Here is an 18,715-nt window from a genome sequence, read left to right as displayed (position 1 = left end):
CAGAACAGGGGGCTGCCGGCACTGTGTCCCCAGGTGGGCTGTGTCACTCGGGGGATCTTGACCCAGGATCTTCAGGGTCACGGAGGTCACTGAGCTCACAGCTTTCTGCCTCTGGTTTGCCCTGCACTTCTCCTCCTCCACCCTCTGCCAATGCCAGGCTACCAGGACCCCCTTCAACCAGGAATCTGCTGCCACAACCAGGGAAAGAAACCAGCATAGAGGGTGCATGAATTCATGGTGAAGCTGGAGCTCCTCCCCACAGGGTTTCTGGCCTGGGTGACCTGGCCCACGGGGAGGGTGCAGCTCAGGGAAGGGTGTGCTCTTGGAGCTCTGGCAGCTCCTGCCCAGATGCAGGGCCCAGAGTTCTGTTCCACAAGAACAGAAGAAGCGAGGACCCCTTTTTAGGAAATCATTTATCAGATGTGACCTGGGCAAGTTAACAATTACTTGCTGGAGCACCTATAAAATGCCTTATGTTACTGGGCTCTGATCCAAATTTACTTCCTCCAAACCAGGAGGCTCATATTCCTTGAGGTTGTAGGATCTTTTTCTCAAGGATCACTTTCAGCATTTATATCAAGTACTGAGCACTAAAAATGTCCTGCTGCTGCTAAGTCGCTTCAGTCATGTCTGACTCTGTGCAACCCCATAGACGGCAGCCCACCAGGCTCCACCATCCCTGGGATTCTCCAGGAAAGAACACTGGAGTGGGTTGCCATTTCCTTCTCCAAAAATGTCCTAATATGGTATAAAATGTCTTGTCTTGTCAGTGCCATCCTTTCCCATAAGCTGTTATCGGAAAACCTGAAGGAACTTTTGGCCAACTTAGTACTAATCCCCTGGAGGCTCAGTCCTTTAAGCATCTGTCCATCCTAAAAATAAACACAACCACTGAGCTACATCATGATGAGATTTATCCTGTGACAAACCGCTGTCCTCTCTCCCCACCATTGCATCCATCTCAGTACTGATCTGCATACACTGAGAAGCAACGCACAGTATGTAAAAATTTTTACCTCAAGAAATGTAAATATTCCTAAAACTAGACAGGATTTCCAGTAACACTTTACGATTGCTTTCATTAAAGAAGGCTCCCGTTTGTGTGTCTTGGCTCTCAAAACTTCCTGATCCCAGTACCTGCGACGAGAAACAGCACAGTGAAGAACAGCGTGTTCACCACAGGGAAACGGGGGAGGGGCTGAGTGGGAGATGGGCCCTCACTACTGGGCGCTCTGTGGGGCCCCGTAGATGGTGGCTAACTGCGCTCAGGGCTCCTGAAAGATGAGCGGTGCAGACCCTGAAGCACCAGAACAAAAAGCTTTGAGGAGGAAAAGTCCCAATTCTGGAAATAAGTTCCTTCCAAGCTCTGCTGGACTCACAGGTCATGAGCCACTCAGGGGGGCAGCCTCCCTCCTCCAGGGACCCCACCTCCAGGGACAGAGCTTGGCCTCCAGGGCCGTGGCTGTGGGCTCCCTTCATGTCCACAGATGCACAGGGAACACGGGCTCCCCCAGCTCCCTTAGCTGGGCTGACCCAGCTAAGCCCAGGGCCAGTCTGAGGGGGTGTGCGTGCAGTGCCAGGGGAGGAGGCTCAGAAGAACCCAGAGGAAGGCAAAGCCCCCCACACACAACTTTAGCCCCACGTGGAAATTCTCACTCTCCCTCCTCTCCTCCCTGCTGCCTGTGCTCACCCTTGCAGCTCTTCTCCAAGGTGCTGGGAGCGATCTTCTGGAAGCACCAAGTACATGTCATCTTGTGTTAATTTCTGTTCATGACCAATTTTAAACAAGGGGTTTAGCCACCTGCTAAAAATTAAAAGGACAGTGACATATATCCAAATTCTCTCTGCTCTGCTCAGATGCTCAATTGTACATCCAAATTACACATCTCTAATTAGAATCCTACATTTATGGCTTTGTTAAATAAAAACAAAAAACTACATTTTAAATATATAGAGGTACGGGGGAATAATTCGATAAGTGTTTACACACTCACATACATACACACAGTCCCTAACTCTGTACTCTGAGAGGCCCTGGAAGCAATGACACACTGGTAGCATTCTAGCCCCCTGATCTTGGGGTTTGGAGTAATATACACAATCACAATTTTTTTCCTCTTGTAAGAAATATTAATGTCTCTTATCAGCTTTCAAATATTCAGAACAGTAGGATTAACTATAATCACCAGACTGCACATTACATCCCCATAACTGACTCATTTTATAGTGGAAGTTTGTGACCTTTGGCCTCCTTCACCCAGACCTTGGCTTTTAATACCTTCTTCCCTAAAAGGAACCAACTAAGAAATGGCTGGTTCCAAAATTGGGGCAGTGTGTGTCAGCATGTGATAATTCTTTTTTTTTTTTTTTTTACACTGTAATATAAGTGCCTGACATGAAGCTTTGGAGACATCCATGTCAAAGACATCCATTTTTGGTGAACACATGACAGCTACACAACGAGATAAAAAGCCAGGCCACCCCACCCGTGAAGTTCCCACTTTTAGAAAGCTCTGGTTGACCTGATAACAGACCATCTCACTGACTGTTCAATTCTCCCTTCCTGCACTTTAATTCCCACTCTTATTTTTTAAATTCGCCAATAAAGAGTGAAACTTTAAAATCCTAGACATCCCACCCTCAACCTCAAAAAGGTGGAACCCCAAGTCCAAGCTTGCTCATGAGCGCTCTCTCTCTACCCAGGATCTCGCTGTGTCACCCCAGGGGTGCCTTGTACCCTCCAGGACATGTGAGTGATATACCTTGGCATTTCAAAGTTCCCTGATGGTTGTTGCTGAGACATGTCTCACAATCCTAAGAACCACAAGGGCCGGTCCAGCCACAGCACTGACTACAAAAGGAGAATTTCTGTGGGGGCTGCTCATATCTAGTATGAGCCCTGGTGAGCAGAGCCCCAGGCAATCCTGGCAAAAACCTCACTGTCTACAGGCTAAGACCAACAGGCAGAGAAACTCAAGATGGGTCTGGGACATCTTGTGCCATAAAATAAGGAATCATGAGGATGTGTAGGAAGAACAGAGAAGCTTGAATGGCTCTTGCTAGAAAAATCTGGGATACTTTGAACATCAAAACAAATAAATGGCAATGAACCTTAACCCAGTAAATAATGAAAGAATCCATGAATCTGTGGTGCTACATAAATAGGAGAGAAAGGAAAGCTCTTGCAAACAAATGCAAACAAACATAAGAGGAGTAATCACTTATTTTAAGCTGTGTATATAACTGAAAATGTACTATACTGAATAATTTTTAAGTGCAAGATATTTACCTTTATATGAGGAAAATCACTTGGGAAATTGTTTTGTGATTCAATCTATAAACTGTGTATTCTAAGACATGTCTGTTCTAGATAGATGCTTAGTCCCTTGTGCAAATCAAGTGCTGGTCCAAAGGACTGCTGAAATTTATATGCTTACTGATATTTTACACTTTTTTATTCTGCTAGTCCTGTAAAGTTATAAGTCTGCACAATAAAAATGTTTAATAATTAAAAAAAAATTAAAAAGGAACAATCAAGTCAAGAAAATCATCAATAGAAATTAAAAACTGGTTGAAAGTTTGAAGCAGAAGATGATATTTACATAATCTCAACTTATTGCTCTGTAATTATTTATTATAAAGGGGAAAAAACAGTAACTGTACAGATGATCTCGCCAAAAAATCTATTCAGATCAATCATGCATTATTTAGATGATAATAGTTAGCATGCAGAGACAGCCCATAGGTAAACACCATTTTACTGATTTTGCCAGGGTAAGGAAATTTCCAAGACCAGACCATAATAACCCATGGATAGAGATCAAACCAATTAGTCCTAAAGGAAATCAACCCTGAATATTCATTGGAAGGCCTGATGCTGAAGCTCCAATACTTCAGCCGACCTGAAGCAAAGAGCTGACTGATTGGAAAAGACCAGGATGCTGGGAAAGGTTGAAGGCAAAAGGAGAAGAGGACAGCAGAAGATGAGATGGTTAGATAACATCACTGACTCAATGGACATGAGTTTGAGCAAACTCCGGGAGACCGTAAAGGACAAGGAAGCCTGGTGTGCTGGTCCATGGGGTCGCAAAGAGCCGGACACGACTGAGCAACTGAATAACCACAACAACAGAGATCACATTTCTTTTATCCTGTTATTCCTAGGACAACATGGGTACAGATGCTCAAGAAATATTTATTGAATGTATAAATATCCATGACTCATTAAAGAAGCAATAAGACTAAACTTCAGATTTTGCTAATCTGGGTACCTTGGCACCTCTAAAGAACCCTGGTCCAGCAGTCAGAAGACTGGACTCTAGTCCCAGCAGTGGTGCTGAGCACCTAGGGCCACAGCTGTCCTCTGCTCCAACGTCTCCACTCCAGTTCAGCAGTTCTACGACCTTTAACATCTCTAGGTCTCAGTTTCCTTCCAAAACAATGGTGCACATCTAGGAGCTTTACCACTAAGCAGGTTTGAAACATGTTGGGTGATTTATTCCACACTTGTCCTCTACAGAAAATGCTCAGGGAATCAGCACTGGGACTTACCCAGATGATGACACCCTGCCACCAAAGTGAAAGCGTTAGTCACTCAGTTGTGTCCGACTCTTCGTGACCCCGTGGTCTGTCCACAGAATTCTCCAGGCAAGAATACTGGAGTGGGTAGCCATTCCCTTCTCCAGGGGATCTTTCTGACCTAGGGACTGAACCAGGTTCTCCTGCATTACAGACAGATTTTTTACCATCTGAGCTACAAGGGAAGCCCATAAAAGACCCTGTTTAAAATTCTGCTTGAAGAGGAAAAGATGCTCAGCATCACTAATCATGAGGGAAATGCAAATGAAAACCACAATGAGACATCAGCTCATGCATATTAGGAGGGCTACTATGGAAAAAAAAAAGAAGAAGAAATAGTGTTGGCAAGGATGTAGAGAAACTGGAAATCTGCACACTGACAGTGGGATTGTAAAATGGTGTATCACAAAGGACAAAGATTTTTTTATTTGATTTACATGAAGTCCTCAGAGAAGTCAAATTCAAAGAGAAATAAAGTGGCCCTGGGGTTGCCAGGGCCTGGGGACAATGGAACCGGGCAGTTAGTGTTTTAATAGCACACTAGTACAGGATGCGGAGAAGGCAATGGCAACCCTCTCCAGTACTCTTGCCTGGAAAATCCCATGGATGGAGGAGCCTGGTAGGCTAATAGTCCATGGGGTCTCAAAGAGTCGAACATGACTGAGCGACTTCACTTTCACTTTTCACTTTAATGCTTTGGAGAAGGAAATGGCAACCCACTCCAGTGTTCTTGCCTGGAGAATCCCAGGGACAGGGGAGCCTGGTGGGCTGCCATCTATGGGGTCACACAGAGTCAGACACGACTGAAGTGACTTAGCAGCAGCAGCAGCAGTACAGGATGAAAAGAGTTCTGGAAATTGGCTGCACAATAATATGAATAGACTTAACAATACTGAACTGCATGCTTAAAAATGGTCAAGACTATAAATTTTATGTTGTGTGCATTTCCCACAATTTTAAAAAATTTAATCAGAAACAAAAATGGTACCTGATGTGCCTCATTTGGAAGTCTTCCTGTGTTAGAATCTAGACTTTGCCACTTCCTTGTTATATGATCGTGAACAAGCCACAGAACCTCTCAGTAGTGACCTTGGGAAAGTGGGGAGAACACCTGAAGAGAACACCTCCCTGGGATGCTGAGAGGGTCAGTGATGCTCTGAACAGGACAAAGTCCCCCCAGACAAACAGCAGTCATCACCACCACAGAGTGCTCGAGTAATCCCATGTGGTCCCCAGTAGAGAGCCTCTGAAAGTTTGATACATGAGGTTATAAAAACATCAGTGCCCAACAGGAAGAGGAAAGACTTCTCTCCTTTCCTGGCAAGGACACAGGCAATGAAAAGCCATGGACTCTGAAAGAGCCTTCCCAACTTCTTCCCCTCTATAAAAGTGCTCTCCAGCCCTGGAACTTTGGGGACTTAAATTTGGCTCTCCACAAATGCAGACCTCAAACTGCAATTCTCTGCTGATTCTGAATAAGCCCATTTTTGCTGGAGAAATATATGACACTCTATTTGTTCAGGTCAACAGAAGGAAGGGGATCAACATGACTGGGGGACCCATGGAAGACTCCGAAAGGCAAATTATCCACTTGACACATCTGAAAGGACACTTGTCTCAGGCTGATCAGATGCAGAACTATAAAGACCAAAAAAATCAAGAATAAACTACGGGTGATAAACTTTAATTTGTTAGGAAGTTTATTTTGCCATAAGGACACACCAGTAAATTTGAATATACCTTTGGGATGTTCTACCTCTTGCTTGAAGCTGTGGATATTGTATAAAATTATCAAAACTCATCAAACTAAACATTATTGAGAACACGTCAAGGCCAGAGAAACAGCCCTGTAGAGCTCACCCAGCCTCCTTCTCCAACATGTGGATTTCTGACTGTTAATGAAGAATAACAAGTGGTATTCTGAAAATGGAGCAAAGAATCCTAGTTTGAAATTTAACATTTCTATATATTCACAATCGATAGTTACTAAGGGCCTTACAGGATCAACCTCCCTAAACCATCTCAGCACTCAGCCAGTCCACATACCCCTCAAGTCATCAGCTTCTCTGACAAGAGTCTCTGGAGAGTCTGCCTTGACACCAGTGACAGTTTCCACATCCGCACTCACTCTGCAAGGGGACAGTTCACTGAGCGGCGGCCAGTGTCAGCAGAGCAAGGATGTAATCATTCCCTGAAGGGTCAAGTGCATCTGGTCCAAGACCCGGCTCCACCTCATCCCTGGGACAGGTCCTGCACTCACCCCCAGCCTGCTGGGCTCTGGGATGAGGGTGGAGAGAAACCAGAGCTCACCCCAGAGGCTGCAGTGAGGACAGCAGGGACATGGCCAGGGAGAGTCTCAGCAGACTGGACAGTCCAGTCCCCAGAGGGACACAGTTCATAAACTAGGCCACTGATTTCCAATAATGGGGAAGAAGAATTATTCAATAAACCATAATGGGAAAATGGGCTGTTTTAGAAAAAAATGGGGCCTATCTTACATCAAAAACTAAAAAAATTATAGCTGCCTTTACTGTTAAAGTAAGAAAAAAGTTAAAATTAAACACAGAGATTTAGATGATGTTAGGATTTTTAAAACACATACTACAAAAGCAACAAGAGAAATCAAAAAGAAAAGCTCGATTTTAATTAATGATATATAATTTAAAACCTCTAAAGAACAAATTAAAATCTGAAAAAGTATCATATGCACAATTACAAGTTATTTCAAAACTATAAATGTTCTATAGGAAAAATACTCTACTAACAGACATTTGAAGAAACACAAATAAATGGTCAATAGACATAAAAAATCTTCCATCTCTACAAATCAAACCGCAACCCACTCCAGTATTCTTGCCTGGGGAATCCCGTGGACAGAGGAACCTGACAGGCTACAGTCCATGGGGTTGCAAACAGTCAAACTGGAACAGGTGACTGAGCACACATAAATCAAATAAATTCAAATTAAAACTCTTTGAATTATTTTTAACTTTAGGCCCAGGAAAAAAACGTAATTCAGGTACTCAAAGGTGACAAGGAAATAAGCTCACAAACAGCTGTTAAGAGGGCAAATTGATCTGAACCTAATGGAAAACCATTCAGCCTTTCACTAATTACTCAACTTCTGGGAATTTGGAAAAAGAACAGATGCACCAAAATATATGGTCATAGATATGCATCATATCCTAATTAGCAATAAACTGTGTTAAACAAAAGTGAAAGACTGCATAAATTTCAATTAAATACCACATTTTGACAGAAACAGATTCACAGATTTAGAGAATGAACTTGCGGTTGCCAGGGAGAGTGATGGGGGAAAGGGATAGTTAGGGAGTTTAGTAGGAACATGGACACACTGCTGTATTCAGGATGGATAACCAACAAGGACCCACTGTATCACACAGGGAACTCTGCTCAATGTTATGTGCCAGACTCGATGGGAGGGGGGTTTGTGGGAGAATGGATACATGTTTATGTACAGCTGAGTTTCTTTGTTGTCCACCTGAAACTATCACATTGTCAGTTGGATATACTCGTATACAAAATAAAAAGTTTAAAAAATAAATGCCACATTTTGAACATTATTTAATGCTATAAATAAACATTAACCATAGAAAATTAAGAAGGAATTAGGATCCAAAGATATTCAATGTTATAGAAAAGTGTGCATAACACAACATTGTTAAGCAACTACGCTACAATAAAAATTAATGCTAAAAAACCATGAGTTATAATTTCGATTAAAAAAACAACTGTGCATGTGCAAATATGCACAAAAATTTCTAGGGGAAAGACTAAGAAATAACCAAAATATCAGCAAGTATACCTGGTTAAAAAAAAGAAAAAAAAATCCTTGTTCCTTTCTTCTTCTTTTTCTATGTGCTCAGTCATGTCTGACTCTTTGCAGAGTAGCCCACCATGGGATTCTCCAGCCAACAGTATTGGAGTGGGTTGTCATTTCTTACACCAGAGGATCTTCCTGACACAGGGCTCAAACCCATGTCTCTGTGTCTCCACATTGGCAGGTGGGTTCTTTACGTCTGGGCCACCTGGGAAGCCCTTCTTCTTCCATAAAGTTTTTTATAGAAATAGAAAAATATATATTCTTTTTTAAAATTCACATTACCAATAGCCATAATGTATGCCTTCTCATAGACTCTAAGTCCTACCTGTGCTATGAAAACACTAAAACCCCACTGAGGTCATTTGTATAAAGACAATAAGCTAGTTATTGGCATCATTTACAAGTTGAGAAAGCAGATGAAATGTAAGAAAAGCAACACCCAATGAGAAGATGAAAACTCAGTTTTTCTCCACAAGGTTGGCCTTGTCTCTGGGCAGCACTTCCTGCCTGTGCTCATTTCAATTTCCCAGGACAGTGAGTAGGGGACATGAGGAAATCACGAGGGTACCTCAGACTTTACATACAGGATGGCAATTGTGGTCACCAATTAACTTCACAAAGTCTGGATCCCTTTTTAAAAGTTAACACTGAAGGAACAATGCCAATGGGAGGAGTGGCTTAAAGCAGAAACCAGCCTCTACCTTCCATCAGAATCTCCTGGAGAAACCCATCCCCAGGGTTTCTAACTTTACAGAACTGGTCTAGAAGGAGCATGGGGCAGGGGTGGGAGGGGGGTGGTGATGTGCATTTCTAACAAGCTCCCAGGTGAGGAGGATGCTGCAAGTCTGAAAGCCATATTTGAGAACAGCCGCCCAAAGCTTGATAATAGAGACGTTTCACGTGCATCATCTCCAACAACAAGATCTTTAAGAACTTCCCTTGAGAAACTCCACCTACAAGACCAAAGGTGTATTTGGAATCACCTTCTCCCTCCATTTAAGAACAAGAATCTCAACAGAAGCAGCTCAGTACTGCAGTTACATCCACAACAACACAGGCTAGGAAGCCAGACTGCCTGGTTTGGGATCCAACTCTTACTAGTAGCTGTGTGTTGGTAGGCAACCTGGTCAACCTCTTGGAATCTGGGGCAGAATGGATATACGTTTATATATGGCTGAATCCCTTTCCTGTCCACCTGAAACTATAACAACATTGTAAATCGGCTATGAAAATGACAGTCATTCAGTCGTATCTGACTCTTTGCGACTCCATGGATTATATAGTCCGTGGAATTCTCCAGGTCAGAATATTGGAGTGGGTAACCTTTCCCTTCTCCAAGGGAATCTTCCCAACCCAGGGATCGAACCCTGGTTTCCCACGTTGCAGGCAGGTTCTTTACCAGCTGAGCCACAAGTTTATAAAATAAAAAGTGTTTAAAAAAGTTACTCAATCTCTCTGCTTCAGGGACTTCACATGTTAAATAAGAGGTAATAGCTCCTTCCATTTCAGCAGAAAAATTGGAAATGGGTGCCTACCCAAAGCAATAAGAAGTCCTCACATTCCCATTTCCATGCACACACATTTTGAAAATCCACAAATAGAGCATGCCTTGCCCTGAAGAGTCCCTTGCCCTGTCTGAAGTTAAAGGGAGGTGTCTCTACTTTGTTATTATTTATTGTGGTTGTTGTTTAGTCACTAAGTCATGCCCAACTCTTTTGCAACACCATGGACTGTAGCCCGCCAGGTTCCTCTATTCATGGGATTTCCCAGACAAGAATACTGGTGTGGGTTGCCATTCCCTACTCCAGAGGATCTTCCCCACCAAGGGAACAAACCCACATCTCCTGGTCTTCTGCTATGGCAGGTGGATTCTTTACCACTCAGCCAACAAGGAAGCATACACCCATATTTTCTCTTCTTGGCCCTCTTTCCTTAAGGGCCACCAAATGGCCAAGAGATGTAGTTACACACACTGAATACACCACCATCAGAACAAGCACAGAAGCTTCTGTTTCCTGGGAATCCCCAAGGACCTCCCATGTGAAGAAAAGGAAATATCAGAATTTGTGGAAAAGATGGATGGTTTCAGGTCCAGAAACAAAAGATATGATAATCACTCAAGTGTGATTGAACCCAAAGGTTCCGGCCCACCTAGTTAGTGGTCCCAACTACTAGATGGAAAACTTCAGTTAAGAGCTTCACCTCTCTGAGCTGCTTTTCACCTGTGTGTTTCCTCCCAGCTCAGGGCCCCTCAGTGGTTTCAGAACCAGAGGACTCCTGGGCAGGATCACCTGCATCAAGACCCTGCACATTTTCTGGAAAGGCTAGAGATGCAGATAAGACCCCACAGGCTTCAGGGACCCCATCCCCAGCGTGACTCTCAAAAGTGGAAGTAGAGATTCACAGTAAGAAAAGGGGCTGGTCAAATACATCTTCCAGTCCTCTCAATTTTTCCCAGATAAAAGCAAAATGGGTTCAAGAATCATGTCCCCGGTCATTTTTTAAAAACTGTTTTTTTACACACATGAAATCTGTCACAACTAGCTACTGGAATGTAGTGAGAGATGCACACAGAGGGAGCAAGGGAGACATGGTCATAGACACAGTGACAAGGGAGCCTGGTGCGGTTGGAACTCAGCTGTCACCTCAAGAATATGGAGAAAGCTGGGGACATTATTGGCAGATGGCAACATGAGCAGAGCACTAATTAGATAAAGAAAGTTGTTCAGGGCTGTCCATTTAGCCGGGAAAGGGTGCGAATTATTTCAGAACAACGAATCCGGAGCTGTCCTGGGGAAGCCGGCTAAGGATGGATGTCTGGGGTCCGGTCCTTCTCCCTTTGGCGGTGACCCCCTCTGGGCAGCCTGGGTTCTCAGCCTCCCTGCCTGCTGCTCCCGCTGCCCCTCCTGCTCCCCCGGGACTAAGGAAGCTGACGGGGCAGCGAGCTGCAAGGCAGGGAGACCCTGCGCCCCGTGACCAGGTCCCTCTTCCCGTTCCTGCTACCCCTTCACCCAGATGGCGCAGACAGGGAACCCCGCGGCCGGCGTGGGGAGACCCCACCTGCTACAAGCAGCCATCGGAAAGCGCTCCCTCGCCCTGACCCTCGACCCTCAGCCCCTGAGAGTGGTCAGCAGCGTCAGGCACTGGCCCTGAGGCGGCGGCGTGTCTCAGCCCAGGCGGGGCTCACCAGAACAGCCGGGAGCAGACGTTCGCCTTCTGCGGCGGGTTGGGCTTCTCCTCCAGGGACACCGGCTGCATCTTGCCAGCCTGGACCCGCACGGGCCGGGGGCGTGGGGTGGGGGCAGCCGGGGCCACACGCAGATGTGAGGTGAGGCCGCAGGCGCAGCTGATGGAGGCGGTGGGGGAACCTCACGGCGCGGGGAGCAGGACCCCAGGCGCCCCGCACTGGGCTGCAAACTCTACACGAGGGCGTGCTCTGAGCCCGGACCCCCAACCAGAAGGTGGAGAGGGAGGGGCAGGCTGCTGCAGAAACGCCCCTCAGCTGTGGTGAAGACCCGGAGAAAGCTGGCAGAAGGAGATAGCAGCCCGCCCTCCGGGCACGCTGCCCTCATCAGGACCAAACAAGGGCGCTGTGGGAAGATCTCCAACTGGAATGCAGCAGGACCCTGGGGGTCCTTCCTGGGATAGACCCCACCCCACCGCGAGATACCCTGAGCTAGTGGCCAGTACTGGCCAGTGGAGGTGAGAACTTATGACCGGCACAAAGCTGCCAGGCTACTTGGATGACAGCCCCAGGCTCCCTAGTGTCTGTCCTACTGCTAGGCTGGCCCTGAGGAATCCTGTTTTGATAAGAGGAGGGAAAAGGAAAGACCACAGCTCATTCTTCTCCTGGCATGAAGGACACTTACTCAGCAGTGAACTAAACACAGAGAAAAGTACATAAGCAAGTCAAGGTTTACTTTGTTTATCCCTCAAATAAATAAATTTTAAATCAGCCAATAAGCGGGTATCAGTACAAGAGGGAAATAAAGAACTTCAAACCTTTTTCCCATATATGAAGCCCATATGAATATATATGAAGAAAATAAGTGCATTCAAAAGTATTATTTCTGGAATGAATAAACAAAGTGTGGTATAAATATACAGTGGAGTATCACTGACCCTTAAAAACGAAGGGAATTCTGACACGTATTGTAGCGTGGATGAACCTTGAAGACTGTTATGTTGTGACTTAGAATACTTATTTAGTCTTCATGCTGTTGCTGGCTCAACTTTTAAAACCCTTAGGTGCTCTAAGAGTGAAAAAATATCTTGATAATTGTAACAAGCCCCTTTCAACTACACCTGAGTTTTAGTGAATGCATCTGTCTGTCAGAAAAACCAAACACCTGATTAAAGGCTTGGCAGTTTTAGCCCACCGCCCATGTCCAGGGACAAGAGGGACTGGAAACGGTTCAACCACCAATGGTCAATGCTTTAATCAACCTTGCCTAAGTATGTTTCTTGAAGCCTCAATAAAAAACCAGTAGGATGAGGTTCACAGAGCTTCCCAGCTGGTGAACCTGTGCAGGTGCTGGGAGGGTGACTCACCTGGAGAGGCTTGGAAGCCCCTCCCCTCCCCCTACCTTGCTCTGCATCGCTTCCATCTGGCTGTTTCTGACTTGAATCCTTTTATAATAAACTAGTGATCTAGTTGAGTAAATTGCTTTCCTGAGCTGTAAGCCACTCCCAAACCCAAGGAGGGGGTAATGGGAACTCTGATTTATGATCAGTTCATAAGAAGAACAGGTAACCACCTGAACTCATGACTGGCTCTGAAGTAGAGAAGGGCCAGTCTTGTGGGACTGAGTCATTAACCCACGATGAGGTCTAACACTAACTCCAGGCAGATAGTGTCAGAACTGACTTAAATTGCAGGACACAGTTATGTCTGGTGAGTTGGAGAATTGGTTAGTATTGGTTAGCACATACACGGTGTCAAGAAGTACTGAGTCACCAAAAGACAAATACTGTGATTCCAGTTATATGAGGGGCCTAGACTAGTCAAATTCAGAGAAACACAAAGTAGAATGGTGTTTGCTGGGGGTGGGGGGGGAGTGGGGGGGGAGGGGCAGTGTGGGGAGTGTTTAATGGACACAGAGTTTCAGTTGGAACATGAAAAAGCTCTGGAGATGGACTGTGGTGATGGCTCCACAGCAATGTGAATATAATCAATGCCCACAATAGTACATTTAAAAATGGTTAAAATAGTTCACTTGTGTTATGTATATTTTACCATGTAAGGGAGGAGAAAATTCCTTTTCCTTTTACCCTTCTAGGCCCTCTGACTGGGACCTGGGAAATTCAACTGATGTAAGACAGATGAACAAGAGAAAAACAGTTTATTAACCTATACGGCATGCATGTGTATGCAAGAAGTCTTTCATCACACAGTTGTTGCTGTACTCATGTGTTTGTAAAAGTGCTTCATTTTTAAGAAGATTCATGGGAAGGACTTTTGACAAGTACAGATTTCTGATAAGTTTCAAACCACAAGCTAAACTTTGTAAGAAATTATGGAGTCCTAATGGAAAACCTGATTGGAGAAGGAAATGGCAACCTACTCCAGTGTTCTTGCCTAGAGAATCCCAGGGACAGCGGAGCTTGGTAGGCTGCTGTCTATGGGGTCGCACAGAGTTGGACACGACAGAAGCGACTTAGCAGCAGCAGCAGCAAGGGAAAACCTGATGCCTTCATAAAACCATGAACAAAAAGGACTAGTTGCTGAGTGAACTGGAGAATATGCTTATAAATTTTATTTTTTTTGTCTAAAATATTAGTGATTTAAGTTAAGTTTTTCCTAACATGAAAAAATCCTTTCCCTCAAGCTAATGATGACTTACAACAATTTGGTAAATTACACTTTATAAGTAGAATTAAAACATGTGTCTTTTCTTTATACCTGGTTCTTCCCAAAACTGGAAACTCTTAGGTTCCCAGAAGCTGTGTCAGATAAATAAGGAAGGGCACCTCCTAACAGGGGTGACTCTTTCACCTCTAGCTGAGTGACACATGTTCTCTGAACTCAGTTTCTCGTCTGTAAAATGGGTATTAAAAAGTAATATCTGGGACTTCCCCGGTAGTCCAGTGGTTAAGAATCTGCCTTGCAACGCAGGGGAGTTGGTTTCAATCCCTGGTCAGGGAACTCAGAGCCCACATGTCAGCAGAGCAACTAAGCCTGAGCACCGAAACTATTGAGCCTGCCCGCTCCATATAAGTCCATGCACCACAATGAAAGATCTCGCATGATACAATGTAGGTCCTGAGTGCCACAACAAAGCCCCAACAAAGCCAAAATTAAAAAACAAAAGTAATAACTATCTCATGGAGTTATTGTTTATGTGCAAGTGCTTGTTGTAATTTCTGATGGAGAAGGGCTGTTCAGTAAGTGGAGGTTATTATAGCAAGATATTTTATCAGAATATTATATTAATTGTCCTTGATATGGTATGAATGCTTGTGCTAAAGGAATGAAAATGGAATCCCTGAGGTTATAGCTTAAAGACTACTGGTGCTCGCATAAAGAGCACAGTTTGCAAGAAAACTTAACCAACCAAATTTTCCTCCAGAGAAGAGAGATTGAAACCCGTCAGAGGAGAGCAAAGGTCTGGGGACAAGAGGTAGAGAGTTGGCGACCCCTGTCCCCAGTGGTCACCATCCTCAACCTCCCAGGCAAGGGCAAAGTAGGGGGATACAGGATATGACAGAACACCCACCCCCCCAGGTACAGCTGGTTCCTTACCTCCTGCTAGAAGCCAGGTGAGTTGGCTGCTTTGCAGAGGAGCCTCCCATACCATCATCTTGTCTTACAAGTAAAATAGAAAAACCTGATTTCCCACTTGGGGTCTGGAAAATTCAGAAAGGGGGAGGTAGCAGGCTTACAGAGTCTGTGAACCAGGATGAGAGAATGCCATAGAGGGTGATGAAGCATGTGCCGTCCATCTGGGGAGCAGATGAGAACTCAGTTACATCCTTCCTTTAAAATCCCACAGCAGAGTTGATTTTAAAAACAGAATACATTTTAAAAAACATTTACCCAGAAAAGTGGAAACCAGACTTTGGTAAAGTTTAAGAAACAACACCAGGAAGATAAATAAGAACTCTTCCTAAAACTAGATCATCTGCTTTATAATCAGGTTAGATTTATAGTCCCTATTCTTCTTCCTCCACATTACAAGTGATGCAGGAGAAGGAAATATCTCATCTTGGGAGATGTGGGTGTACCAGGGACCAGCTCCCAAGTGAGGGTCTTTGGCTTCCTGTGGGAGAGAGTTGAAGAGAGAGCTGAAGTAGAATGAAAATGGATTTATTCAGGGAGACACACACTCCATAGTCAAAATATGGACCCTCTCAAAAGGTGAGAGGACCCTGGGTGTTAGTTGTCATGGCTGGGTAATTTCATACGATAATAAGCGGAACGAATGTTCTTGCTATTCCAGGGAAGGGGCAGGGATTTTCAAGAACTGAACCACTACACACTTTTGAAATGGAGCAGGACCCTATGGTCCTTGCCTGCCTTTTGTCTGTTGAAAATCTTTAGTAAAAGAATAAGTTTAATCCCAGAAGTGCAAACATGCAGATACAAAGAAAAACAGTTAAAGGAGACCAAATAATAATAATATAGTCATTAAGCATAGTCAGTTCAGTTCAGTTCAGTCACTCAGTTGTGTCCGACTCTTTGCAACCCCATGAATCGCAGCACGCGAGGTCTCCCTGTCCATCACCAACTCCCGGAATTTACCCAAACTCATGTCCATCGAGTTGGTGATGCCATCCAGCCGTCTCATCCTCTGTCATCCCCTTCTCCTTCTGCCCCCAACCCCTCCCAGCATCAAGGTCTTTTCCAATGAGTCAACTCTTTTCATGAAGTGGCCAAAGTATTGGAGTTTCAGCTTCAGCAGTCCTTCCAATGAACACCCAGGACTGATCTCCTTTAGGACGGACTAGTTGGATCTCCTTGTAGTCAAGGACCTCTTAATTCCTTCCCAAGGGCTATAGATAATATTCTGAACTGTATTCTGTGAGCTGTCTTATAGGTACTGAAAACCCCTCCAGGTAAAAGAAATACATGATGATCAGACTGTAGCCATGACATAAGCTGCCACAGTTCTGAGAATGGACCCTGAGAAATGGGAATAAACCAACCCTGGAACTGAAGAGTAACTATACTTAAAACAATCAAGATGAAGCTGGTCAGACTACCAGTGACCAATCTCAAGATGACTGTCAGCGCTGACTCTGCTGTTTCTGCACGTTACCCTCTCCCTCTGTCTATAAAAGCTCTTGTCCATTCATTCTCAAGGGAGTGGGCAGTCAGCCTTTGGACAGGTGACCACCCACCCCCCCACCACATATGGCATCCAAAATAAAGTAAATGTTCCTTTCTACCAACCTGGCCTCTTTATTGGCTTTTGAGCACAAGAAGCCAGACCCGCCTCTTCGGTATCACTTTTGGCTTTCTATGGTCAGCCTTGGAACTATCACAGCAGCTGTCATGGTGAGACAGGAGTGAATTTTAGTGTTATAATGAAGGTGTAATAAATTAGAGGTCAGAGGTCACACCATACTCAATGCCATCTTGATTTTAGCTGGTTCAAGCCAGTTTTTGTGGGATCCTGTTTTTCTCAATATCTGTGCCCCCTTCCTTCCTGTCTCACAATCATAGAAACACTGTTTCCAGGGTGATGAGGCTGTGTCAGCCTCTCATCTAGGAGTCCAGACCTGGTTCTCTGTGTATCCTGATGAATAGGCCCTTCCCTTTCCCATTTAACCAATACCAGGTTGTCTTCCTCAAATGAAGGGCACCACAGACTCCCACTTATTACAGAAGCAACATCAAGCCCCAGCCAAGAGGGAGTTACCTTATGGGTAAAAAAACAAAACTGATTATATCAATAGCTTCCCTTTTGGATTTTCGCACATAGAAGAGAAATTTGTCTCTTTCTCTTCATCAAGATTATCTCCAAAGGTAACAAAGGAAACAGTCATTAAAGGTAAGCTGGGTCCCTTAATATTCAGGGAGGCTGGGCTGTGAAGGAACAGTCACTGATAAAGCCGATCAACCATTCCCTGTGAGTAAAGTCAGAATCTGGATAATGAAGTGAAGTTTCCCTTTTATCTCTCCCTTTGTGCTGAGTCTTGTTTCACTTGCTCACAGGGTGCCTCATGCAGAAGCCTCGCAACTGGTACTTCGGTACTTCGTGTGAAATGGCTGTGCCGACACCTCAGCTCTGAGGGCCGTGTGCAGAGTCTCTGCGCCCGGACCTGTGATTCAAGAGGGCGGCCAGGGGGCCGTGTGCAGAGATGCTGGCCCAGCACTATGATCTGGAGCCACGGGCAGCACAGCTGAGCCTGTCCTGTGAGAACCCACCCATCCCCCAGCTGACAGGAATCACACACAGCAGTCCCAGGGGTGCTTTTAGGAGAAACCCTGTCCTATAGCACATTCTATGGACACAAGCCATATCTGACAGAGGGGCTTCCCAGGTGGCTTAGCGGTGCCAGTGCAGGAGACTCGCATTGATCCTGGGTCAGGCAGATCCCCTGGAGCTGAAATTGGCAGCCCGCTCCACTATTCTTGTCTGGAAATCCCACTGATAGAGGAGCCTGGAGGGCTGCAGTCCATGGGGTTGCAAAGAGTCAGACATTACTGAGTGAGCACACACACACCTGGCAGAAGGAACCCTTTGGCCTTTGGGGTCTGACTGGGGAGGGTCGGTAACAAAATAGGAAGAAGTCAAGCCATCTTTGGTTTTCCTGGTGGCTCAGATGGTAAAGAATCTGCCTGCAATGGAGGAGACCCAGGTTCAATCTGTGAGTTGAGAAGATTCCCTGGAGAAGGGAATGGCCTCCCACTCCAGTATTCTTCCCTGGAGAAGTCCATGGAATTCTGGTGGGCTATATAGTTTGTGGAGTCACAAACAGTCAGACACAACTGAGCAACTTACACTTGTTCACACTTTCTAGCAATGAAAGCAGCTGCCATTTGGGAAGACACGAGATCTTTTGCCTTCAACAACGGTTCTCACTTGGCTGCAGGGTGGAATCATCTGTGGGGTTTTAAAAAGTGTTGACTCCTGCCTCCCCTCCCCCAAGATTCTCATTTAACTGAGATGAGGCTTCAGCACTGGGATTTCAAACAACTCCCCTGTAGCCAAGTTTACAAACCCCTGGCCTTTGCCATACTGACGATATAAAGAACTGTACCTGGTTGAGGAAACTGAGTAAACTGATACAGTGATTCTGCAGGAGCAGGAGTGTGCATTTCTGTGTATAAGGTGTAGATAAGGTGGG

The 18,715-nt window shown here is 45.0% G+C and overlaps 2 protein-coding genes across 2 annotated transcripts in view; both read right to left on the bottom strand.

The window, feature by feature from the left end:
- The window catches only part of LOC122687106 (ATP-binding cassette sub-family C member 4-like), a 132,467-nt gene extending 120,787 nt beyond the window's left edge, over nt 1-11,680 (bottom strand). The window contains 3 exon segments of the mRNA XM_043892545.1: nt 1,017-1,137; nt 1,691-1,801; nt 11,610-11,680. Of these exon segments, the coding sequence (XP_043748480.1) occupies nt 1,017-1,137; nt 1,691-1,801; nt 11,610-11,680 (303 nt within the window).
- LOC122687096 (ATP-binding cassette sub-family C member 4-like) overlaps nt 1-18,715 on the bottom strand; it is an 860,243-nt gene that overhangs the window by 667,428 nt on the left and 174,100 nt on the right. The window lies entirely within an intron of this gene.

Source organism: Cervus elaphus, chromosome 30 (genome assembly GCF_910594005.1).
Source record: "Cervus elaphus chromosome 30, mCerEla1.1, whole genome shotgun sequence".
Lineage (NCBI taxonomy): Eukaryota > Metazoa > Chordata > Mammalia > Artiodactyla > Cervidae > Cervus > Cervus elaphus.
Note: the sequence above shows the minus strand (reverse complement) of the source record. Positions and strands in the feature narration are given on the sequence as shown.